The sequence below is a fragment of the Chelon labrosus genome, assembly GCF_963514085.1.
Source record: "Chelon labrosus genome assembly, chromosome: 23".
NCBI classification, from domain to species: domain Eukaryota; kingdom Metazoa; phylum Chordata; class Actinopteri; order Mugiliformes; family Mugilidae; genus Chelon; species Chelon labrosus.
The window spans coordinates 20,934,816-20,960,815 of NC_140356.1; the positions used below are offsets into that span (position 1 = coordinate 20,934,816).

General features: G+C 46.2%; 2 protein-coding genes across 5 annotated transcripts in view; one reads left to right on the forward strand and one right to left on the reverse strand.

The window, feature by feature from the left end:
• The first annotated feature begins 7,325 nt into the window (after nucleotides 1-7,325).
• LOC311508770 (rho GTPase-activating protein 8-like) lies at nucleotides 7,326-13,251 on the forward strand. 3 transcript variants are annotated; one of them, XM_084573723.1, is made up of 13 exons: nucleotides 7,326-7,495; nucleotides 7,785-7,858; nucleotides 9,875-10,006; nucleotides 10,422-10,509; nucleotides 10,624-10,755; nucleotides 10,859-10,945; nucleotides 11,115-11,213; nucleotides 11,293-11,403; nucleotides 11,483-11,556; nucleotides 11,645-11,722; nucleotides 11,836-11,964; nucleotides 12,060-12,163; nucleotides 12,682-13,251. In XM_084573723.1, exons 2-13 carry the CDS (start codon nucleotides 7,819-7,821, stop codon nucleotides 12,877-12,879), a joined length of 1,272 nt encoding a protein of 423 aa, XP_084429849.1. In that variant the 5' UTR covers nucleotides 7,326-7,495; nucleotides 7,785-7,818; the 3' UTR covers nucleotides 12,880-13,251. The 3 variants fall into 3 exon arrangements, with proteins under 3 accessions (XP_084429849.1, XP_084429847.1, XP_084429848.1); XM_084573721.1 differs by having other exon boundaries at nucleotides 10,422-10,755; XM_084573722.1 differs by having other exon boundaries at nucleotides 7,817-7,858; nucleotides 10,422-10,755.
• Nucleotides 13,252-16,118: 2,867 nt separating this feature from the next.
• phf21b (PHD finger protein 21B) overlaps nucleotides 16,119-26,000 on the reverse strand; it is a 37,540-nt gene continuing 27,658 nt past the window's right edge. Inside the window, exons 4-15 of one of the 2 annotated variants that reach the window (XM_084573714.1) lie at nucleotides 23,216-23,434; nucleotides 20,426-20,518; nucleotides 19,208-19,528; nucleotides 18,995-19,126; nucleotides 18,846-18,897; nucleotides 18,648-18,724; nucleotides 18,509-18,563; nucleotides 17,918-17,940; nucleotides 17,655-17,813; nucleotides 17,507-17,573; nucleotides 17,319-17,422; nucleotides 16,119-16,992 (exon numbers count right to left, since the gene is read on the reverse strand). In XM_084573714.1, the coding sequence (XP_084429840.1) occupies nucleotides 16,732-16,992; nucleotides 17,319-17,422; nucleotides 17,507-17,573; nucleotides 17,655-17,813; nucleotides 17,918-17,940; nucleotides 18,509-18,563; nucleotides 18,648-18,724; nucleotides 18,846-18,897; nucleotides 18,995-19,126; nucleotides 19,208-19,528; nucleotides 20,426-20,518; nucleotides 23,216-23,434 (1,563 nt within the window). In that variant the 3' untranslated portion in view covers nucleotides 16,119-16,731. Of the gene's footprint in view, nucleotides 16,993-17,318; nucleotides 17,423-17,506; nucleotides 17,574-17,654; nucleotides 17,814-17,917; nucleotides 17,941-18,508; nucleotides 18,564-18,647; nucleotides 18,725-18,845; nucleotides 18,898-18,994; nucleotides 19,127-19,207; nucleotides 19,580-20,425; nucleotides 20,519-23,215; nucleotides 23,435-26,000 lie in introns of both variants that reach the window. The other variant, XM_084573713.1, reaches the window with a different exon arrangement.

Genomic DNA, 26,000 nt, shown 5'->3' on the forward strand with positions numbered 1-26,000 from the left:
TTACACTAGTGTTTGAGTTGTACCCATGTGTCCCGTCCTCATGTTTCTCCTCCACTGATCCATCAGGAACAGAAAAGTCCCACCATGACTCTGATAGACGACCTGTGGTTTGTCCCGTAGAGGCCGAGCCGTCCCCCGTCCTCTAACATCACCGTCCATCAGGGTCCCATCATGTGTCGTCGATGAGCTCATGGAGCTTTATTGAGCCGAGGACGAGGGGGATTGATGTTAAGGGTCCCGATCGATGAGGTGAAGCCGTGGACTTCACGTCTAACGCTCAGGAGACCACCGGGGGGGGGGGGGGGGGGCGTGGGGGGCGGCGGTGGCCTTGTCACTCCCTCTCATGTCAGCCTGGGATGTTAAACGCTCATCATTCTTTAAAAATCAGATGAACAGACTCTGAGCTGATTCAGTCTGGACCTGGACAGAGGGACATTCAGACGTCTGTCCCAGGACTTTACATAGTTTGGTGGAATCAGGATGTGGAAAGTAAGCAGAGTCTGAAGTGAATGAAACATCACACACGTATAAGAAATAAATGGACTCTGGTTTTAATCTAATTATTTTATAATTAGGAGATTATAATTACTAATGACCAGGACACGAGTCTTTATCTCTAACTGCTCTCTAAAGACATGCTGAGCTCTAACAGTGGACAAAGTCATTTATTTGCTTTGTCCTCAGATGTCGGCCTGAGACGTTAGTGTCCTCTCTGAGACGTTAGCGTCCTCCCTGAGACGTTAGCGTCCTCTCTGAGACGTTAGCGTCCTCTCTGAGACGTTAGCGTCCTCTCTGAGACGTTAGTGTCCTCCCTGAGACGTTAGCGTCCTCTCTGAGACGAGTAAAGAGTAAAGAGGCAGATTAGAGTCGGTGGCTGCAGCTCAGCTTTGATGTCGTCTCTAACTCAAACGGCTTAACGGGTAAAATAAGAAGCTCCAGGGAGGAAAGGAGGACATGGACCAGGACGTCTCTCTGGAAGGAGACGTCTCTCTGGAAGGAGACGTCCTTCTGGAAGGAGACGTCTCTCTGGAAGGGGACTGAGCCTCAGGTTTGTTTTTCTGTCGTTGGCTCGGCCCGGTGTGTTTGGATCAGATCAGCTGTTCTACCTTCATGGCTGCAGCTCAAACATGAAACCAACCAGAAACAAATCAGATCCATGAGATGAGGCTCCACTGTGGATTCTACTCGTATCTAACCTGATTCTACTTCAGATGTCAATGTTAAAAAAACACTGAGAGTCGTTTGTGATGATGAACTGAATGACAACGCTAACTTTACTAACAGTAGCTCCTCCTAGCCTCCTTCTGCATCAATTTAACCAAAACATATTTAATGTCACTGTTTTTATCCACAATGATAAATTGCTCCTGGATGCTGTTACAGTCCGTTGCTCAGTTTTTTTTCTCCTCCATCTTCTAAAGCAGCGTCTTCCCTCTGACCACAGTCTGTATATAAATGTGACCAATGACAGGATATGAGCGAGTTAAAGGAATTATTCTGTAGAATAAATCAGTTCATGTGTTGATGGAGACTCTGTTAATCCTCAGCAGACGCAGCAGAGTGTCTCTGAGCGTTAGTCCTGTTCATGAAGACGCTGCAGTGTCAGCTCATCACAGCTTTAGAATGAAACAGATCTGGCCCCTGAGGGCCCATCTGTCCCTTTCACCTTCCGTCAAGAGTTTCTCCAAATAAAAACTTTCCACCTCAGTGAGGATGCAAAGGAAACTGGAGGAATGTTGGCAGCAACGTCTCTGTGTGGGTTTGGACGGTTTAGAATAAGACTGACCTTGACTGGAGACGAGTCAGAAGACTGAGGAAGGAAGGAAGGAAGGAAGGAAGGAAGGAAGGAAGGAAGGTGAGTTTGTATGTCTGTAACTGAGCAGCGCCATCATGTGGTCAGTAGAATATTGTAGCAGCTGCTGTCTCTAATGGATCTCTACCTACCGCTGGATCAGAACCATCAACAGCTGCTTGGTGACTTGTTGGTGAAGCAGGACTCGTCTCTGGTTCTGTTCATGTTTATTTATTTATGTTCCAGCACAATAACCAGGACACGCTGGTCGTGTTGCGGTGGCCTAGATGATTCTTAATAAAGCAGCTCAGACTGGAAACGACTGACACGTTTTCACTCATGTTTTCACGTGTTTAAGAAGAACTCTGACGTTATCAGCTGTTCACAGCCTGAATGAATGTCTGAAGCTTCACAAACAAACCTGTTCAACCAGGAAACTCCCTCTGATCTACATCTCTGCTGCCGTTATTAAAATGTTTGTTCCAGTTGGTCAGCTGAAAGGGAAAACACCAGAGTCAGAACATCTATGAAGAGAACAAAGGAGTCCAGCGGCTCAGAGACGTCCTGATGTGACCAGGATGTTAAAAAACTAGTAAATCCAGCAGCTTCAGTTTCCTGGAATCATCTCTGTTGTTGTTTCTGTATTTCCTGATGTTTGCTTGTTTTGTTGAACTGCTTTGAGTTAAACTACATATTTATATTTAGATGTCTCAGTCTGTCATAAAACCATGTATTGGAACCATAGATCTGTGTATTATCTGTTTTTAGCTCCAGGTTTAGTCTCCACCATCTACACAACACTCCTGATGCTGAGCAGGTTAGTGTGCAGCGTTTTATTTTAGAGCTTTGTGTCTGAAATCCATTTCTTTCTGCAGCTGAGGATGAAACGATTTAACCAAACCAGTAGTTTACAGTTTAACGTTCAGTTTTTGGTCTCCACCGTCTGTTAAATGTTCAGCAGCTCGTCTCAGACTGTGTTTGTGTCTGAAACCACTTCCTGCTGCAGCTGAGGGTGCAGCAATTTAACCAAAACAGATTTAAATTTGGTTTTTGGTCAATGTTTTTATCCACAATGATAAATTGTTGTTACGTTCTATTTCTTCTCCATTTTTGTTCTGTTTTTGGTCTCCACCACCATCATCTAAACCAGCAGCTTTCTTCTTTACTCAGTGTCTGGAGCATAGACTGTATATAAATATGGACTACACGTCTCCACTTCCTGTCCGAAACATTGGTTTGTTTCTTTTGTGCAAAAAAATCCTAAAGCGAACGGGTCTGAGAGGAAAGAAGCGGAGGTTATCTTGTGTTTTATGTCTGTGAATATTTTCCGTTATCTGCAGAGACCATGTGGTCGTTAGTGACGGAGGCGATCCAGACGTCTGGAGGCAAAATAAACCACAGCAACACCTTAAAACGGTCCAGAGATAAAAACTCTGACATGTCGTCTCATTGTGGCTGTAGATGACATCTGATTTGATGATTCTTATTATTATTAATTCTCATTTCTCATACTTTCTCAGGTAAACTCTTCATCATCTCGTCTCTGACTGTGTCTAATGTTTGATGCTGAGCAGGAGAACACATGACCTCTACAGGACGTCGTCTTCGTGGCCACATTAATGTGATTCACTCTCATCCATTCACACGTCTACCTGTCTTCACTCACCTGTAGAACAGTAATCCAGATGTTACTACAGCTGGATGGTGTGAAGCTGCTTTCAGACCTCCTACTGAGTCTGTTTGGTGCTGGGACCCTGAGATTAAACGTGAATCAGTTAGAGTCTGTGATGCAGCGAGACGGGACGGGGGGTGGGGGCAAAGGGGGGGGGGCAAGGGGCCGGGGGGCTTTAAAGTAGCTGCCAGACCCAAGGGGCCAGAGGGAGGGGGGGGGGGGGGGGGGGGGGGGGGGGCTGGAGGGGGGGCTGGAGGGGGGGCCGACTCTTCAGCTCATGATCAGAGGTCAGAGGAGCTCTCCAAACATTTAACACCAGATAACAGGACGCTGAGTCTGCCTGGCCAGATTATTAGGTACACCTGTCCAGTTCTGACCTTGACTCCTGGTCCCTCTTGTCCCATCTTGTCCCCTCTTGTCCCGACCTCCTCAGGGACCAGATCCTGTTGTGGAGCAGATGAAGCTCAGTCATGACTCTCATGGCTTCAGGTCTGGACTAAAGACGCTCTGCTGCAACGTTGACATCTGCTGGACACTGAGACACAACACAGGACCAGTCTGAACACAGCTCAGAGACAGACCAGTACCAGGACCAGAACCAGAACCAGTACCAGGACCAGGACCAGGACCAGACCAGAACCAGAACCAGTACCAGAACCAGTACCGGGACCAGGACCAGGACCAGGACCAGAACCAGGACCAGGACCAGGACCAGGACCAGACCAGAAACAGAACCAGAACCAGACCAGTACCAGAACCAGACCAGAACCAGAACCAGTACCAGTACCAGTACCAGAACCAGTACCAGTACCAGTACCAGTACCAGTACTAGAACCAGACCAGTACCAGTACCAGAACCAGAACCAGAACCAGTACCAGTACCAGAACCAGTACCAGTACCAGTACCAGTACTAGAACCAGACCAGTACCAGACCCAGACCCAGACCAGAACCAATACTAGTACCAGAACCAGAACCAGTACCAGTACCAGTGCCAATGCCAGAACCAGGACCAGAACCAGGACCAGACCAGACCAGAGGAAACGATCAGAGAGCTGAGCTGCTGGGAGTCAGAGGTAATAATGTAGGAGGTTTTTATTTCTTATTTTATATTTTCACTATTTTTGGACGTTTGTGTCAAATAGAATCTGAAATGTGCTGAAAGTTCAGATTTGACAGACTGATAATAATCTACAGCTCATGGTGTCATCTGTTAGAATGAATGGATTAATGAGAAATGAACGGATTAACACAGACTAAGAAGATAATCAGCTTTTATTATTAATATTATTGTTACAGGTTTCTGTTTCTATTTGAGGGTTTTGATTTGGGATGAATGATGGATGATGAACATTCTTCAGTCTGAACGTTGTTTCATTCAGTCAGATCCAGTTTAATCCCCCCCACCGCTCTCTCTCTCTCTCTCTCTCTCTCTCTCTCTCTGAATCTTTTTTTTGTTTTTTCTTTCATTGTGAAAAACATCATTTTATTTGTAAGTGGAATCATTTATCTCAGTTTAGTTGAGTTTTACCAACAAAAAAACACAAACTCAGATGTTTCTCTTCTTAAACCTGTTAAATGTCTGATGGTTTTATTGAGGGTGGTGGTCTGTTCATCAGTCAGACGTCGTGTTGAGGTGTCAAGGATCTGAGCTCATCGTTATTCTCCTCCATATTTGGGTCACATACTCCCAACGTACTTTCTTCATTTGCATAATCACAGAACATCACGACGCTTTCTATTTTTTCTCTCTTCATCCCCTCCGCTGCTCCACATGTAGTTTATTCACATTCACTCTCACAGTAAAACCAGAGTTTTTATATATGAAGCGTTTATCTTCAGAGGGAGGAGGCTGCTCTCAGCTGATAAGCACAAAAAAAAATAATAATAAATTAATTTTTAGATTATTCTTCTGGTCCAGCAGCAAGAAAACTGACAGAAAATAATAGAAAAGACTAAAATACAAAAGGACAAAGAAGATAAATTAATTAAATTATGACTTTAAGACAGACGCTGCCACGATGAACAGGAAACAGAATAATAAATAAAACCGTGGAGGAAATATTATGAAGGGAAGAATGTTTGGACGGTTGTTTAATGGATGGATGAGGAAAAGTATAAACAGGTCAAAGCTAAAAAAAACTAAATAAGACGATCATATCCTGAAACGATGCTGATTCGTTGAAGTGAAACATCAGAGGACCCAAAGTCGTACCCTGAGGAACACCACCACCCACACCTCTGTTATATAAGACTGTACAGCACCCACAAGAGCCTGAACTATCTGCTAATAAGACATATCACAGTCTGATTGATGCCTCACCGTAATAATATACCAGATGAAAGTTAAATTAGCCGTTCATCTGTGCTAATCCCTCTGAGTCTCTTTGTTTCCCCTCGCTCTGATTCCACTCTCACTCGTGTCTTTGTTCGGCCGACGCTGGCTTCACGCCAACGGACTAAACCTCCTTCTCTGAAATGTCTCCCCACAGAGTCAGTGTCAGCTTTGCATTTGAATTTGTTTGTGAGTAAATCCTCCCCTCCAGGGTTTTTTTTTAGAGGCTGTCAGAATAAAAATCCACTTCTTTCCTCCAAAATATCTTCGAGAGAGACGAGAAATAAAGACACAGGAGGACATAGATGATATGAGGTTCACGTCTCTGTGAGTTAAAGGTTTGATTCTGACAAAAATCAACATTTGTAATTTGATTTCTAAACACTTTATTGAGACGGTAAGCTAGCTAGCAGTCTGGACCACCTCTATTAAACTATTTAAACACTAGAAACACTTTAGTTATCCTGAAACATACATACAATATATAGTGGAAATTACCCACAATGCAATGTGAACTACAGCATGGCACTTTAATGAAGGAATGTGGTGTTTACTGTAGTGTTTTTTTTTTTTTTTACAGTACAACACCACAGCATTTAACAGCTACAGGAAGTGATGACTGCTGTTCTTAGACTTTATTTAATTTCATTAGTTTTTTCCTGATGAAGCTCTGAAGACTCCAAGTTGTTAAAAAAGTTTTTAATAATATTAAGTGTCTCAGTAAAAACTAACTGAAGCTCTGTCAGCTTGTGTCCAGCAGGTGTCAGGCTTTCACAGCTTTAAACCTCCTCATCGTCAGAGTCTGACAGAAACACTCAGACTTTAATCTGAGACTCAAACTTAAACTTTTGATGTGATTTTGATCAGTTATGGATTTATTCTTCTTTTTATGGCAGTTTTCTTTTTCTTCCATTCAGAATAACTGCCTCTTATAGAGATCACAGCTTCTCTCTAGTGTACCCAATGAACCGGCCCTGAGATTATAGATTATAAATAGATCAGATTATTTATTTATTTATTTATAAAATAGATCAGATTATTATGCATTTATTTTCTGGTAACAGCAGTGAGAATAGGTAATAGTTTCTAGTGTTACTCTGTTTTATAATCAAACATGAACGACTCCAACTTAATTTGGTTTCTTTTTATTGTAATAATTTTAGACATTGTTCTGTTTACGGTCTAATTCATGTTTTTATTTTTTATTTTTTTTGTTTTGTTTTTTTGCTTTAAAATCTGTTTTACAAAAAATCAGAAATTACATAAAATTTAAAGATTTAAAGATTCTAATGTTGAATACCAGAACCTTCATGAAGATGAGCTGTAGTTCAGGACTGCTGTAGGCTGTACCTAATGAACTGGACACTCAGTGATTTTATCTATTTAAAGTATTTTTACAGTTTTTTTAAAGAAAACTATAAGTTTTAATGTAGTAGATTATATTTTTTATATATTTATCAGTGAATCTTTTGCTGTACATTAAATCTAAATGTTAATATTTCATTGAAAGGTTTAAATAAAGTTTAAACAAACCGGAAGTGTGTTTCTATTCTTTTCCAGTATAAACAGCTCCTGAGCGGCTCCTCTCTGAGCATGCGCAGAGCGGCAGAGCGCGGCGGTCTGACTGGAGGAAGTTTGGATCAACTTTTTACCTGTCCGACTTTTTACTGACGTCAGCGTCAAACCCGCGGCTTCAGGTGAGAGTTGGACCGAATCACGGCTCCTCACCGGCTCCGGTACCGGGACACGCGGACGGTGACGTGTGTAACGAGCAGATATAACCGTGTTCTCGCGTTAAACGCTGGTTTTTATGGAGTTAATCAAAGCGCTCAGGTGTTTGCTAATATGCTAATGATGTTATTAGCTGCTGTTAGCGGAGCAGCGCTGTTAGCTGTTAGCTGTTAGCTGTTAGCTAGCTGATGTTTAGACTCATTGATTAACTTTATTCTCCTTTATAAACTACAAACAGCTGTTTAATGGTTTAAGGTTCTGTTGGTGACTCAGTGTCCTTCCTCCAGAGATGACCTCCACCTCAGAGCTGGAGCAGCTGGCGGAGATAGGTGAGTTTAGTTCAACTACAAACTGTTTATTAAAGGTTTAATATGAGAGCTGGTGGTCACCATGGTAACCTCTAATCAGCACCATCAGGTGAGAAGTTCAGGAGAAACATGGAGTAGAAAAACTAGATGAACCAAGATGGAGCCTATGTGGACAGAGATGATGGTTCTTCTTCTTCTTCTTCTTCTCCTTCTTCTCCGTCTTATTCTTGTACCTCCTACTTCTCTTTCCCCTCTTCTTTTTTTTTTTTTTTTCTTTATTGCAAGATGCAAAAACACAATACACAAAAGCATATTCAAATACAATTACAGAACGATGTTGCTTTCAGAACTGAGCGTGGCATTTCTTACATTCACAAAAAAGAAAGGATATAAACAGAACAATAATAGAAAGTAAAGCAATAGAAAAGAAAATCTTAAAGGGGATCAATCAAAAGTGAATGTTGATAAACTGTCATACAGCTGTAGGGCTTTCTTTGATTTCATAAATTTTAATGAATCAAAGTAGAGGTGCAGATCTTTTAAAAAAATGTTGAAATGTGGGGTAGTTTTTGAAAATTTACATTTGTGTAGAAAGTATTTAGCGAGTATAACCAGGTTATTTATGTTATATTCTAACTTTCTGTCCTCCATTATGAAACCAAATCTCACATTATTATAGGTTAGGGGTGGTACATCTAACCCTCTTCTTCTTCTTCTCCTCATCACTTCTTATTTTTCGCTCCTCCTCCTTCTTCTTCTTCTTCTTCTTCTTCTTCTCTGTGTTATTCTTGTTCCTCCTACTTCTCTTTCCCCTTTTCTTCTTCTTCTCGTCACTTCTTATTTTTACCTCCTCCTTCTTCTTCTGTTCTATTTCCAGTAGATGTGATGCTCCTCTTCATCAGTGAAGATGTTTTGATGTAAACACACGTATCTGATCACATCATTTGATCTGGTCTCCATGGAGACGTGTTGATCCGTTGACGGTTTAATGAAGTTGATCTTTAGTTAGAACTGGACTCATTCTCAGGGTCAGAGGTCAGAGGTCAGACCACCTCCTCATGTGGACTGAGGTCAGATCATCAGATCAGTTTTTGATGGAGCTTTGGATCCTGGTTTAGTTTTAGAGCTCCGTCTGTGTCCTCTGAGAAAACCAAAGAAGAAGAACAAATGTGTCCGTTTAGCTTCTGGCTGAGTGAACGGTTATTATTTAGTTTGGTTTGTAGTTGGATTCTTCTTCTTTGGTTTTATTCAGTCAGGTTTTTAATTGAGTTTTTTTTCCCTCAGTAGCTTCTTCTTCTTTGGTTTTGTTTTATTCTGTAGTTCCTTCAGTCTCCATGACAGTCTCAGAACAAAACCAAAGAAGAAGAAGTGTGTCAGTTTAGCTTCTAACCGTGCGCATTATATCAGTTTCTTCTTCTTTGGTTTCATTCTCAGTCAGGTTCTTAATTGTTTTGTTTTGTTTCTCAGTAGTTTCTTCTTCTTTGGTTTCGTTCTGTAGTTTCTTAGAAGTCTGATTAGATGTTGACTAATCTCTTCTGTCGTCTCATTAATGATCTGACTTCCTGTTTCCTGCCGTCATCAGAGTCTGAACCAGAGTCTGAACCAGAGTCTGAACCAGAGTCTGAACCAGAGTCTGGTCCTTTAAACTAAAAGCTGTCAGAGTCTCACAGTGACGGAGACGACTGAATGTCCATCGTGAGACGACTGAATGTCCATCGTGACCTTTTCCGTCTCAGTGTTGATCTGAACGAGTCTTTTGTTGCTTCAGGTCGTTTCCTGTCTCTTATCAGGTCCACTCTGTTTATGACTAACTTCCTCAGCGTTTCCACCCAGGCCTCTGGCTCCGCTCCGTCAGAGATCAGGAACAGGAACAGATAAGGAAATGATTTAGAAAGAAGTGGGAGGAGTTTAGATGTGGGAGGAGTTTAGACGTGGGAGGAGTTTAGACCTGCTGTTGTTTAGCATCGTTAGCATCGTCTCTGTGTAGAGCTGCTACAGAAACATGAAGCGAGCTAACGTTGCTTTGACTTTAAACAGAACTTCAGCAGAATGAAGACAGAGACGTCCCAGACGTCCCAGACGTCCCAGACGCTCCCAGCTCCACCGCCAGCCCCGACCTGTCCCACCCGTACTACGACGTGGCCCGACACGGCATCATCCAGGTCTCAGGTCGGTCACCATGGCAACATACCAACTAATACATTAAACGTTTAGTCTGTTTAGGAAATAGTGAAACAAAATGTCCCAACGGAGAAACCATCCAAAACTAAAAAACATGAAACTTAAATTAATTTAATGGAGGTTGGTCAGAGACAGAGCCGCCAACAATCAGTAGAAGAAGAAGAAGAAGTCAGACAGCAGCTGGTTAAATATGAATCATTATAAATCATTAATCTCCTTTATTTTCTTCCAGTTGAAACATTTTCTAGGTTCCAGATGTTTCTTGTCATGTGCTCAGTGAAAACAGCTGTTCAGACCAAACAGTGACAAACACGTCTCCTTCATTAACAACAAAGAAATAAATGAAATAAATAAATAAACACGAGGTTTGATGTTAAAGTTCTCTGCTCTGTTTCTTCTTCAGGTGACGATAAATACGGCAGGAAGCTGATCACCTTCAGCAGCTGTTGTCTTCCTCCGTCTCATCAGCTGGATCACCGCCGGCTGCTGGAGTACGTCTCAGACCTCGGTCCTGGTCCTGGTCCTGGTTCTGGTCCTGGACCTGGTCCTGGTCCTGGTCCTCCTGATCTCTGGTTGACGTTCTTCTTCTTCTTCTTCTTCTGCAGGTATCTGAAGTTCACTCTGGACCAGTACGTGGAGATGGACTACATCCTGGTCTACTTCCATCACGGCCTGAGCAGCAGCAACAAGCCGTCAATCAAGTGGTTACGAGAAGCTTACAGCGAGTTTGACAGGAAGTAGGTCCCCCACCCCCCCCCCCCCCCCCCCCCCACCCACCCAGACTGATGCATTACAGATCAGACATTCTAATTCATCTATTAACTTTGACTGTTTCTCCAGATACAAGAAGAACCTGAAGACTCTTTACGTGGTTCATCCTACGAACTTCATCAGGATCATCTGGAACATCTTCAAACCTCTGATCAGGTACAAACATGACCCACGCTTTCTTCTTCTATGGTTTCATTCTCAGTCACACTTTCTTCCCTGGTTTAGTTGATGGTCAGTTTCTTCTTCTCTGGTTTAGTTGATGGTCAGTTTCTTCTTCTCTGGTTTAGTTGATGGTCAGTTTCTTCTTCTGTGGTTTTGTGTGCAGTCATAAGTTTGGACGGAAGCTGATGTACGTGAACTACCTGGCTGAACTGAAAGATCACCTGAACTACGAGCAGCTCATCATCCCTCCAGAAGTCCTCAGGTTCTTCTTCTTCTTCTTCTTCTTCTTCTTCTCTTGTTTTATCTTCGTAGCGTCGTCTCTAACGTTCTTCTTCTCTCAGACATGATGAGAAGTTACGGGCCGACCAGAAGGACGCCCCCCGCGCCCCAGTGAACGTACCCCCCCGTCGACCGCCCCTGCCCTCCCAGCAGTTTGGAGTCAGTCTGCAGTAGTGAGTGTCTCCCTGAGTTAAACCCCGCCCCCATCCCCCCCATCAGTAATCAATCAACCAATCATCTGTTTCCTCTCAGCATCAGAGAGAAGAACCGAGGAGCCATCATCCCACCTGTCATGTCTCAGACTGTGTCCTACCTGAAGCAGAACGGTGACATCATCATCATCATCATCATCATCATCATCATCATCATGATGAAGGTGTCTCTCAGGTCTCTGAACCTGTCCTTGTCTTTCAGGTCTGAGGACAGAGGGGCTCTTCAGACGCTCGGTCCGGGTTCAGATCATCAAGGACGTTCAGAAACTCTACAACCTGGGTGAGCGGGGTCTCCCTCCCTCAGCGCCAGGGGCCTTCTTCTTCTTCTGTTTTATTCCCAGTAGTTTTAGTTCCTACGTTCCTTCATGGTGATCAGCTGTGATCTGGTTCCAGGTAAACCCGTGAGCTTCGAGCAGTACCAGGACGTCCACGTTCCTGCTGTGATCCTCAAGACGTTCCTCAGAGAACTTCCTGAGCCGCTGCTCACCTTCAGAGTCTACAGCCAGGTCCAGGAGATCCTCAGTGAGTCCTTCATCTCCAACACATTCATCATCATCATCATCATCATCATCATTAGAGGTGGTAGAGTCTTAACGACGTCTGCTCCTGGTGTCCAGGTGTCAACAGCAGTCTGAGGGTGACCAGGTGTAAACAGATCATGGAGGGTCTTCCTGAACAGAACTTCATCGTGGCCAAGTACCTGCTGTGTTTCCTCCACATGGTACGTTTTTATTTATTATTTACTTCCTGTTCAGACCAAACGGCACCTGGTCTCACCTGGTCTCACCTGGTCTCACCTGGTCTCACCTGTCCATCTACCTGGTCTTAATCTAAATGTGTCTCCACATGCGTCCCCAGCCAGCACTTGAGATCTGATCTCAGTTTGTGTGTCTGTAAATCAGCCATCATGGTTTAGGCTTTATAAATATAAAAATAAAATTTAACTAATTAAAAAAAATAACTTGCAGTATAAATGTATTTTCTTAAATAGTCTTTATTCAACTTAAACCTTTTTCATTTGAATTCTGTTCCATTTAAATCTTTTAATAGAGACTCCACACTTCCTGTAAAACACTTTCAAATTAAAAGCACTTTACTAATGAGCTTCATTGGACAGAAGCAACACTGACACCTTCAGGTCAAACTGGGAACTACAGCGCTGCCCTCAGTCATTATTAGTGTTGGGAGCTTTCTGTCTTGATCGTGATCAGCTGTTGACTCGTGTCTCGTCCGTCTCAGGTGTCTCAGGAGAGCATCATCAACAAGATGAGCGCGTCCAACCTGTCCTGCGTCTTCGGCGTTAACCTGGTCTGGCCTCGTCACGGCTCCATCTCCCTGTCGGCTCTGACGCCCATCAACATCTTCACCGAGGTCCTCATCGAACATTTCCCCACCGTCTTCGGCTCCCGCTGCCCACCTGCTCAGGTAACTCCTTGACCCCGCCCCCCTCGCCATCCTCTGGGGACGGAGCTTCTTTAAAGAGAGACATATTCATGTCCTCCTGAGGATGAACCCCGACACCAGACGGACAAACGACAAGTTTAAAATCTAAAACCAGACTGAGGATGACATTTGGACCTTTTTCCAATTTTCTTACTTTTAAACATTTTTGTATATTTTTATACTTTGTTTATTGTAAAACTTTTATACAAGTATTCTATTGAGGTTTTTGCACATTTTTAATATTATTTTAAAAGTTTCAGAAAAAACACTAAAATGAGTTAAAGTCACTGGATGATGTTATTTACTTGTAATAAATCAAAACCACATTAAAGTGTTAGTAGAAGATAAAATAGAAGCTTCTGGTCGTTACAGACTTTATACATGAAAATATAAAGAAAATACCAAAGTCTTTATTCAGCTCAGATACTGGGGGGGGGGGGGGGGGGACTCAGCTCTGACCCCTGGACGCTTCGTTCACACCTGAACTTTAAACCTCTGAGATGAAATCAAACCCCGGAGTCGACTCGTTTGTTCTTGAACTTTGTTTATTAATGATTCCATTTTTTTTGTAAGAACTTGGTACAAAAAGGTGAGACTACTTTTTAACCATCGACCACCTTCCATCAATCAGCTTTAATGCATCGTAAAGAAGAAAAAACTACATTGGCATATTTAAGACAAACACTTTCCTATACACACTATCCACTGGACAGTCCCCTTATTACTCACAAACAAACTTCTACTTCCACAGCCAACACACATTTTCATTTCCATCTAAACTCCTTCGTGTCGTCGTCGCCTCCTTGTGGCAAAAGAATACATCGAACGTTGCAAGCTAGAAGTCAGAATGCAGAACTGGAAACGATAGAAAACCCCAATGTTCTCTTCTTCTTTTTATTTTTTTGCTCCTTGATAAAAGAATATAAAAATGTTTTTTTTTTTGTTCAAATGTCGTGTCGTGTATTAAAATAGATCTGTTTAAGCACTGCACAGTTTCTCCCGGAGAAGATTTGTAGAAACGGATGAAGAGGTGCGCTCGGAGGGAGGGTTTGATTTATTTAAAGGGGAACTTATTTATTTTATTTCATTTGGAGGGCGGAGCATCGACGCAGCGATATGGTGCCCCGCCGCGCTCGTTGCAGGTGAGCGAGGACTCGATATGCATCACATGGCACATTCAGCCAAATAAAACCTGCCAGGTTTCATCTGATCATGACTGGATTCTTTGTAAAAGGCAAAGTCAGGGTCAACGGTCGCGTTTCTAAATCTGCTGTCGGTCTCAGAGCCTGGACGCTTCCACGACGCCGGGGGGCGGAGTTAAAAACCGACAGGAAAACCTTTAATTGATTCAGATGTAAATTTAGTTGTGACGAACTTTTTTTTTTGTTTATCAGAAAATTACAAACCACTAATTTTTACTTAAAACTCCACAGCGCCGATGCTGCCTTCAAATGAAGTCATGGTTTGGTGTTAGCATCCAGAAGCCACCAAGGCTAACAGTTAGCAAGCTAAGTAGCAGCTAGCTTAATGTAATTTTAGAAATATCAACGTTTTCCTCAAACATTTAAAAGTCATTTCTGAACTTGACTCAACTTCTTCACGACTGCACCTGAAGGCAGCACCTGTTCCTTAAATCAAACCTTCAGGTTCAGTTTCGTATCGAGTGTGATCAGTTTTCATGTTGGTCAGGACTCGTCCGTCCTCCAGTCGTCTCCTTCCAGACTCTGTGCTCTGATAAAGCGCTTACTTTTAAAAACGAGTCAGAGTCCGTTTATCCCGCGTGTCCTGAACGCCTCCGACGGCCGAAGAGTTTAACGAGAACTAAACGTTAAATCGTCGTCTTCTCTTTCGTTCTTATTTCCGTCTTTTAGGGACCGACTCGTTGAAACAATAAATAAATTGATGTTTTTTCCGTCGTGGATGTAAAACGTTGCCCGACCGTCGCTTCAACGCGTTTGTAGCAGCAGACCGTAGGACACCTGAACGCAGCACGATCCATGTGTCGACACGTTTGTCCGACTTTAAATCCGACGTTTCTTCAGAGTTAACGCTGATGTCGTATTGCTCGTCGTCTTTTCGTTTCAGACTGCGGTGACCTGGATATGACTCAAACTAAAACATAAAACCACCTCCTCTCAGCGTCAACGCCACGGTTTGCTTCTTCTTCTCTTGATAAAAGGCATTTTCTCTTTTTCATTTCATTTATTTTTTTACTTTCCAACCATTTGTTCATGTTTGTGCATCAGAGACCTGCACCTCGACTGACAGGTGACAACAGGTAAAAGAAAATCTATGCAACACTAAAATGGAACCTCTCTGGACCAGCAGGAAGACTAGTGAGACACGTGGAGCGAGCCGGACCAGAACCAGAACTAGAACCAGAACCAGAACTAGAAGCAGGCCGCTCCAGCGACAGTCAGAGTTGTTGCAGTATGACAGAGTTGTCCCATTTCTGATTCATTTAAAATAAAAAATAAAAAAATAAGACGCAACAAAGACGAAAAACCTGGAGATGGTTTGTACTTGAGGCAGTGTTCATCTGTCGGATTAACGGCTCAAAAGAAGTTTAAAAAAATATAAAAGAGGCAGGGAGAGAGAGGACAGCAGTGGAGACGTTGGTGGGAGGTGATCGGTCCCAGGACAAAGACAAAGAAAAAGGTTTTTGGCATATTTTCTATACTGGTTAAAGGGGAGGGGGACGAGAGGATGCATCACACCGACCGGACGCCTGCGATGTGTTCGAGTGCAGCTGGGAACAAACGACACTTTGGTCGACGCTCGTTTAAACGTTTAGTTTCCTGTGATGGAATCAGACCAGAATCAGATAAACTAGCTCCAAGGCTAACGGCTGAAACGGCTGAAACAGCTTCTACTGTGTCTACTGCGTCTACTGTGTTTCTCTTTTTCAGATGAATAATTAAAAAACAATTTGTTATGTTTTAAAGATAAAAATGCTAAAATTCGTTGGTTCCAGTTTGTCGAATGCAACGGTTTCTTGCGCTTTTCACAAATTTGATCATAAGAACAGTCTATCGACTCGTTAGCTTTAGCATTAGCATTAGCATTAGCATCCTTGTCTCCATCACAGAGAACCAGTTTTAAACGAACGCGACTCGGCTTCAAAGGTGTGACTCCCGTAAAGTTTGAAAACCGAACAAACCCGCGATGATGATGATGATGATGATGATGATGATGATGATGATGAAGATAATAATACAGCGTATGTACAGTGATCCCTTGAATACTCCAAACTTACATTTATCAACAGGCATCAGCATGAAAATACTAAAATCTCCACTAGAAATGCTAATTTCTGTACTTTTTTATCTTAAATACTTTTTTCTTTGACGTCTTTAACTCTATTAATACTGAAAAAAGTTCCTCTGTTTGTTTGAAGGCTCGTATGCGTTCACATACACGATGAAAAAACATTTCCTGAATTCTTATGGCAAAAAACATTGTTCGCAGGAGAATGAGAACAAACATCTACTCGATATATCGCTGTACAGTCTAAGTCTACGCTCGCTCTCTCAACGCACAACGAGAATTATACCTGTGTTTAAAAAAGGGAAATATCTGGTGGAGCGCCGCCGCCGCGCCGCAACGCCGCCACAGCGCCGCCGCCGCTAACTTCTCGTAATAAATACATTAAGGCCAAGAATAAATAGAAAACAACTTAAAAAAAGAAATCTCGTAAGCACTGTAGGTGTTGGGTTTAAAAAATACTTGAATCAGGTGGAGCCTCTCGTTTGTCCCGATCGATGGGTGGAGACAGTCGGACCAGAGAGATCATCATCGCTGCCCTAAGAACTCGGGGGTGGGTGGGGTCTGGGCGAGTGGGCGGGGCTAGTTGTCGCCGTCGTCCTGGCTGTGGGCGTGGCTCGTCTGCAGGGGCGTGGTGGTCGAGGGGCCCGGGGCGGCGGCGCTGCTGGTGGGTTTGATCCAGGACTGGGAGAGCAGGGAGGCGGCGATGGTGGCGGTGGTCGTCATGGTGACCTGGATGAGCTGCTCCCGTTGGATGAGCTTGATGAGAGCTTTGAGGCGGTCCAGCGACGCCGTGGCGTCTCTCTGTTGACCCAGCAGCCGCTCCCTCACGTCCATGCATTGCTGCGGACAGGAAACAGGAGACGGCAACTTCCTGTTAGCTTAGCTTCCTGTTAGCTTAGCTTCACACAAAAAACTGGTGATGCTAACTGCTAACAGATGCTAAGGGTGATGCTAACAACTGCTATGGGTGATGCTAACAGCTAACAGATGCTAAGGGTGCTGCTAACAGCTGCTAAGGGTGCTGCTAACTGATGCTAACAGCTGCTAAGGGTGCTGCTAACAGCTGCTAAGGGTGATGCTAACAGCTGCTAAGGATGATGCTAACAGATGCTAACAGCTGCTAAGGGTGCTGCTAACAGATGCTAACAGCTAGCCTGGTCTGCTACCTTGAGCGTCTGGCTGAGCTTCTCGTCCTGCTCCTCCAGGTGAGCACATTCTTTCTTCAGCTCGTTGTTTCTCCTCATCAGTCGTCTCTTCTCTTCTTCTCTCACTGATCAACAACAAACCAACATCGTTTAAAAGCGTCGTCGTTAGCGATCAGTCTTCTTAGTTTAATAAAGGAATCATTTCTTACCCGTCTTGTGTGTAACGTAGGACTGAACAAAGTTCTGAGGCCATGACATGTTCTCCTTGTTGAGAACCTGCAGAACAGAAACCAGACCATCATTTAGCTTCAGTTCTGACCTGTGACCAGTGACCTGGATCGTCCTGGAGCTTCGTACCTTCTTCTGACACTTGGGGCAGTACCAGGGGCCTCTGGGGGGGGTCTTGAGGGGCGGGTGGAGGCAGTTGGGGTGGAAGGCTCTGGGGCAGTTGTGGCAGGGCTGCAGCTCACCGTCCTCCTTACAGACGGCACAGTGGTCGTCATGCTCCACGTCCTCCTGACAACACAGGACGTCTGCTTTAGCTCACGGACGTTTGGACGAAGCTGCTCTGAGTTAAACTTCAGACGAGTCGACGCCACAGTTAGAGTCATGTGACCTACCTTCCAGCAGAAATCCTCAGAGTCTAGCATGTAAATGAAGCAGAGCACAGGTTAGTGGAGGTTAGAGCTGAAGCCATGCAGGAGGCTAATGTTAACTGGTCCAGACCTGATGGACCCGGAACCAGGTCCTGTTACTAAAAGACCAGGACCTGAACCTGTAAACAACCGTCCAGGTGATACTGGTCTGTCACATGATCCTCCACATGGGGACTGGACTGATAGAATCTGAGCCCTTTACACATTTCTAGTGGTCTAATGGTGGTACTACAGATAACACAGTTAGCTTAGCATTGATATGTAGCATGCCTTGGTGACTGGTTCCCCTGGGGAGTCACATGTGTGAACAACATGGAGGAAATCTGTGATGAATTGTGTGTACGTTGCCTCCTGTAGTGGAATCAGGAGGATTTTGTAGCCAGATTAAACCCAACGTGGAACACTTTGGGTTCTTTGGTTCTCCACATGTCCAGATGGAGAGTGGGCCTGGTTCTATTGTTACTAGAACCTTTGTGGTATTTCTCTAAACTCTTGGTTCTACTCAAGTTGTTGCTGAATGCGTTGCTGAATGCGTTGCTACCAGGGTGACGTTACCTCGTGCTGACAGGAAGAGCGAGCTGTTCAGGTAATGTGACGCCAGACGTTTACGCTGCAGAGACACAGAGACACAGAGACAGAATCAGAAGAAGAAGAGACTCGTGGACATTAACAGTAACGCCGTCAGGTCTCTGACCTCTGGTTCAAACAGGCCGCTGTAGGCTGGGTTAGCTGTGCTTCTCCTCTTCCTCTCCTGCCTCTTCGTCTGGATCTCTGCAGTGATGGAGGGAAGACAGGCGTTAAATTAAACCTCAGATCCTACAGTTCCCATAATGCAACAGGACAGCAGCTAAATATCACAGGAAGCAGAGTTGAGGTTCGTGAGTGAACTGACCCTCCAGGTGTTCTGTGGTGACGAGGCCCAGAGCGACCATGAAGGCGACTTTCTGTGGAAGAGAAGAAGAAGAAGAAGGTGATGATGATGATGATGAAGATGATGATTTTAAAGATGGCGTCTCCTGATGATGAAGAGTAAAGTGTCACCTCTGGATCTTCGTCTTTCTTGGGGGACTTGGGGGACTTGGGTGTGGGCGGAGCCTCCTGTGGCGGGAGGTCGGCCTGTGCCCCTGGGGAGCCCTCGGTGCTGCTGGGGGCCTGTGGCTGGATTATTATCACCTGAACAGACGGGTTGGATCACATGATTAAAACCTTTTGTTCTTTGAGACGTTTAAATAAAGTTTGTTTTCCACTCGTCACCTTGACGGCTTCGCTGACGGTCGACACTCCGTTGCCGGTGGCGGGGGAGGCGGCGATGATGGCGTACGCTACCCCGGGCCCCGCGGACGCGTGCTGGGCGGGGCCGCCGGCGTCCGGGCCCCCCGACGGGGCCGAGGGCGGCGAGGCGTCGCTCTGTCCGTTGGGCTGGTGCTCCGGGCTGAAGGTGCTGTTGGCGGTGGGCAGCGTGGGCCCCTGGCTCTTAGGACTGACCACGGCGGTGGCCCTCTGCAGGCCCAGAGGCTGCAGCTCCTGGCAGGGCCCGGGAGGAAGGCTGTCGGGGATCTGGGTCTTTGGCCTGACCTGAGGACCCAACAAAACCACATCAACGCTCTGACGCCAGGAGGGAGGAGCCTAACAAATAAATATTAAACATGTTAAATATTTAATGTTCTTGTCTCTGACTCTCTGCTGCCTCCTGCTGGACTCTGACTCAGAGAACCAGACTTTACTTTCATTAATCAACTTTAACTTCCTGATTATCTGAATATTAACGCTTCAAATGTTAAAATAATAAATAAATTATTTTACTGTGAAAATCATCTTCTGACCTGAACTGATTAAAACATGACCATGAGCTGAGGACCAATCAGGATCGAGTCTGTCAGTCATGTGATCAAAGTGAATCATCTGCCTGGATACAGGAACAGTTTGGATGGGTTTACCTGTCTGTTACCTGTCTGTCTGTGTGTTACCTGTCTGTGTGTGTGTGTGTGTTACCTGTCTGTGTGTTACCTGTCTGTGTGTGTGTGTGTGTTACCTGTCTGTGTGTTACCTGTCTGTTACCTGTCTGTCTGTTACCTGTCTGTTACCTGTCTACCTGTCTGTCTGTTACCTGTCTGTTACCTGTCTGTCTGTTACCTGTCTGTTACCTGTCTACCTGTCTGTGTGTCACCTGTCTGTCTACCTGTGTCACCTGTCTGTCTACCTGTGTGTTACCTGTGTGTCACCTGTCTGTGTGTGTGTCACCTGTCTGTGTGTGTCACCTGTGTGTGTGTCACCTGTGTGTGTGTGTGTTACCTGTCTGTATGTGTGTCACCTGTCTGTGTGTTACCTGTCTATCTACCTGTGTGTCTGTTACCTGTCTGTGTGTTACCTGTCTGTGTGTTACCTGTCTGTCTGTGTGTTACCTGTCTATCTACCTGTGTGTCTGTTACCTGTATGTGTGTTACCTGTCTGTGTGTCACCTGTCTGTCTTACCTGAGGTAGCACGGTGGCTGCTTGTCCTGCCAGCCGATGCAGGGAGCTGACTTGAGGCACCTTGATGGGAACAGCAGTGAGAGTTCCCAACATCTGAAACAAAGAGCAGGTAGAGAAACAGGATGACTTTAATGTTGATCTGATGTAATGGAAACTAACTAAGTAGAACATGAGCAGTAGCTGGTGTTGTTGTAGTAACAGCCTTCCTCCATGGGGGGCGCTGTCCTCCAGCAGTCTGTCAGTGTGACTCCAGTAGAGTCATTAGAACCAGTTTCTACTTCAACACGTTAGAAGCAGTGAATAAATAAACCAACTGAAGCTTTAAACTCTTTGATTCATTATCTATTAAACTTCAAACATGGCGTCGACTCTTCCTCTGCTTTTCATGAATCCGTTGCTGAGCTGTGATTGGTCGACACTGGTCGAGTCACTTCCTGTCAGCTGCTTCACGTCAGAAACAGAAAAGAGACAAAGTTTCTCCTCCTCTTTTCTTCTTCTGTGAAAATCCTTTCGTTCTGTCGTATTGTGCTGCAGAGCGGGAGGAGGGGGGAGGAGGGGGAGGAGGAGGAGGGAGGAGGGGGAGGAGGAGGAGGGAGGAGGGAGAGGGGGAGGAGGAGGGAGGCTGAGGCCGGTTTCCATGGAAACTGCAGAGATGAAAATTCTTGCAGTGCAAGGGCTTTCATTTTCGTAATTGCTGCCTCTTTTCTCCAAACCTAAGCACCTTCTCTTAAGGGGGCCTCCTCTTCCTCCTCCTCTTCCTCTCTGACTTCCTGTTTTTAAATGAATTTATTTTTTCTTTCTACAGTGAGAACGATGAAGCCTCTGCAGTAAACACAACGTTCTTCCTCCTCTTCCTCCTCTTCCTCCTCCGTTTAGAAACCACACCTCACTTCTCCTTGACGAGGCTACGCTAACAGTTAGCAAACCCTGCTAAGCTAATGCTAAACATCCAGGCTCCACCTCCTGTCATCAAACAAACTTCAACAGGAAGCTGAATGAAACCTCAGAGCATGCTTTTATTTTGAAGGGCTCCAGCAGTAAATCCAGTCCTTCCTGTGTGACCACATGTGTTTAGCTCTAAATTAAAGCTGTAACAGTGTGGATGTGATGCTAATGCTAACTAGCCGCTGCCTCCACATGTTCTACAGTGATTCTCTGTGGATCCAGATGTTCAGACCAACCAATGACGTGTCCACGCCGCCCTGTAGAGGTCATGTGACCTGAGGTCATGTGACCTGTAGGACGCTGATTCACTGAGGGTCGTAGCTGATCTGTTCTGTTTCTCAGTCTAGTTCATGTGTCAGGGTTCTTTAAATCAGGGGTTCTTTAAATCAGTTCTCTTCTGTCTCATCAATCAATCAACGAGTCCACCGACCCCAGACCAGCAGTTACCATGACAACACCTCCTCAGTCATCCGCCAGGAACGATGGAGTTTATCTGAAAGCTAAACCTCCTCCAGAGCCTGGTCACAACGAACAGAACCTCCAGTAGAACCAGGAGAACTTTAAAGGGAACCTCTGTCTTCAGATCAAGGACTCTCCAAGAACTCGAGAACCACAAGAACACTTTAAGAACAGCAGCCTCCGTTCTGGCCTTAAATTAAATAAAGATCCTAAACTCTGTCCACCAGAGTCCATTCATATTTCTACTGTTTTAAGGAGACTTAGTGAAACAATGCAGCTCTAATGTGTTCACTCAAGCAGAGCAGACGTCCCATTACTCCTCATTATTAACCCCCCCCATCACACTGGCCTCTGATTGGACGAGTCTCTATGACTGAAGGAAGGAAAGAAAAGAGTTGGAGGTCTGAGAGGAGAAGAGGAAGATGAGGAGGAGGAAGAGGAGTTTCTAGAAAAACTCTAAATTTTAAAAGTCTCAACCAGGAAGTGATTAACCATGGAACTGAAAGGATCTCCTCTACTGAAGCTCCTCCCTGTGTGGGACCCTCCTCCCTGTGTGGGGCCCCTCCTCCCTGTGTGGGGGCCCTCTTCCCCGTGTGGGACCCTCCTCCCTGTGTGGGACCCCTCCTCCCTGTGTGGGACCCCTCCTCCCTGTGTGGGGCCCTCTTCCCCGTGTGGGACCCTCCTCCCTGTGTGGGGCCCCTCCTCCCTGTGTGGGGGCCCTCTTCCCCGTGTGGGACCCTCCTCCCTGTGTGGGACCCTCTTCCCTGTGTGGGACCCCTCCTCCCTGTGTGGGACCCTCCTCCCTGTGTGGGGCCCTCCTCCCCGTGTGGGACCCTCCTCCCTGTGTGGGACCCCTCCTCCCTGTGTGGGACCCCTCCTCCCTGTGTGGGACCCTCCTCCCTGTGTGGGGCCCTCTTCCCTGTGTGGGACCCCTCCTCCCTGTGTGGGACCCCTCCTCCCTGTGTGGGGGCCCTCTTCCCTGTGTGGGACCCCTCCTCCCTGTGTGGGGCCCTCTTCCCTGTGTGGGACCCCTCCTCCCTGTGTGGGACCCCTCCTCCCTGTGTGGGGGCCCTCTTCCCTGTGTGGGGGCCCCTCCTCCCTGTGTGGGGGCCCTCTTCCCTGTGTGGGGGCCCCTCCTCCCTGTGTGGGGCCCTCTTCCCCGTGTGGGACCCTCCTCCCTGTGTGGGACCCCTCCTCCCTGTGTGGGACCCTCCTCCCCGTGTGGGACCCTCCTCCCTGTGTGGGGCCCTCTTCCCCGTGTGGGACCCTCCTCCCTGTGTGGGACCCCTCCTCCCTGTGTGGGACCCTCCTCCCTGTGTGGGACCCCTCCTCCCTGTGTGGGGGCACTCCTCCCTGTGTGGGACCCCTCCTCCTGTGGAGGCTCACCTGTGGGGGGGGCAGCTCTCTCCTGCTGAAGGGGTGGACCGTCTGGAGGTTGATGGGGGACGTCTGCAGAGGCTCCGCCTTCTGTCCGTTGATGTGAGCCGTCACCATGGAAACGGGAGACTTGGCCGGTACCACAGAGATGGAGATGCTCTGGGAGGGGGGCTTGATGAGAGACAGAGGCTTGGTCCCCCCCACAGGACAGGACCGGACTGCCAGCTTCTACAGAGGGACAGGGACAGGGACAGGTTAGAGACAGGGACAGGTTAGAGACAGAGACAGGTTAGAGACAGAGACCGATACCACAACCACTCTGCTGTCCCCCCCCCCATATTCATCATTAAACACCCCCCCCCCACTAAGAAAAGAGCATCTTCCAGAGCAGACACAACTCATCTCTTCTTCCTCTGACTCCATCTCTAAATATTTTATATTTCATCCCACCGACGCCTTTTCACTCTTCTATGGACTACTCTGGGTCAGTGGGGGGGGGGGTCAGTGAGGGGGGGTCTGGGGGGGTTCACAGTTTAAAGGCATGGCCACAGACTCTTTGCTCTGTGCAGTAATAATCTGTAAATGTTTCATAAACGACATCAAACGTCAGAAAAGTAGAGACAGAAGAGAATCAGCCCAAACAGCTGAGGGGGAGGAGCCGGGGGAGGAGCCAGGGGAGGATGGGGGGTCATTTCGGACCCTGGTGCTGCTAATCAGGAAGTCCATCTTAAAACACACTTAAGGAGGACAGGTTATTCTTCCAAAGCAAAGGTATGAATCTGAAGAGCAGCAGGCTCTTATTTTGAAAAGCTAACATTTTCCTGCAGCTGCTCAGATGTTAAATTAAACTTCATTAAAAGACTAAAAGCAGCAGATATTCAGTCTGATTGTAAATGTTGTTTTAATTAAATATTCTGCGTCTCTGTCTCTTCACTCTGAACCAGTCGATGAACTGCAGAGAGAAGTAAACATCATGGACTCATTCTACTGTTGTTTATTTATTTATTTCTTTCATTCCTGTTCAACAATAGCAGCTCAGGGCCTCATTGTTTCAGGGGATCAATATAATCCACAGGCAGCCGAGCAGCAGCCTGCGTCGGGACCCGGGGGCCACCGGCGCCATTCAGCGTTAGCTGGAGCCGGGGCCCTCTGATTGTCTCAAAGGTCACCACATTTAAAGCCTCGGCTGGAAACAGAACGGAGAGACGTAGACCCCAGATCCATGAAGTCCAGACACCAGGAGGACGTCCACAGAGACGTAGACCCCGGATCCATGAAGTCCAGACACCAGGAGGACGTCCACAGAGACGTAGACCCCGGATCCATGAAGTCCAGACACCAGGAGGACGTCCACAGAGACCCCGGATCCATGAAGTCCAGACACCAGGAGGACGTCCACAGAGACGTAGACCCCGGATCCATGAAGTCCAGACACCAGGAGGACGTCCACAGATAAAACCATCAGACGTCCTGGAGGTGGTCTAACTTGGTCCATCAGCGTCAGGATCACACCTCCAGTGTCTCTCCGTCTGAGCTGAGTGCGTCCCCTCAGCTGTAGATTAGCAGCTAATGTAGCCGCGTGACAAAGACAACACCACCAGCAACAGAGCGTCTCCTCCACCGTCCTGTGTCCTGATTGGTGGACAACCCCAGAGGACCCCTAAAGCTGACGGTGATCCCTGAAACGTTAACGACGCTCTAACGGGTCGTTTTAACGAGCGTCCACTCTCCGCTCACCTTCCCTCGTCTCTCTGCTCTAATGACGCCTGGACACGACAAAGGAGGACATGATGTGAGACAGGGACGTTCGTTAACTCGTCTCCTAGAGCTGAGGATTCACTTCGTCCTCTGAGCGTCTCACCGTCTCAGTTTAGACTCTAGTTTCTCAGAATCAGCTCCACCACTGTCTCTGCTTCTGTTTCAGTTCACCTGCATCAGAGCTGCCAAGACTCGACCAGAGAAGAAGAAGAAGAAGAAGAAGAAGAAGAAGAAGAAGACCAAACGTCCCTCTCACTACGTCTTCTTCTTCTTCTTCAGTGTCTCTGAGAACATTCAACATGTTCAGGATCTAAATCTCAGTCTGGGACGTCACACGTACTCATTCATTCATCTAATCTGTTTCATCCTCTGTCTCTCGTCCTCTGATGGTGAGTCTCAGCTGTTGGACGTGTCCTCTGTTGACAGACTGAAGGACGTTTAGCTGCAGCTCTGAAGACAAACGTCATCGTGATCAGACTGAGTTTTACTGTTTATTTAAAGACAGTAGCTGAGTTATAATCTGTAATAATCTATAATAATCTATAGAGGTATGAGCTGATGGAGGACGGACTCCTCCAGGTTTACAGCTCTGGGTTCTAATCAAAGAACAATAGTCCACCAGTTCATCCTGGTCCTGGTCCTGGTCCTGGCAGACAGACAGCTTATCAACAGGGACAGAGTCTTGGCCCCTGTCCCGCACTGGCAGAGGGCCCTTCAGAGACCGAGGGGGGGGGGGGGCTTTGTTTGGGAGCGAGTGGCTGAGACTCAACAGGGAATCAGTCCAGAGACCTCCTCTGTCCTGAGTAATCTGATTACAAGAGACCACATTAAAGTACTGGTGTGAACGCTGATCTGATCTCAGACCACATGTGGCTCAGCTACTTCCTTCCTTCCTTTTCTATCCTTCCTTCAGGCACCAGAGCTCCTCATGTCCTCTGACCATGTGCTCTGTCTCCTCCCGACAATAAATCCATTTAAATGCAAATCAAACACCCCCCCTCTCTCTCTCTCTCTCTCTCCCCCCCTCTCCCTCTCC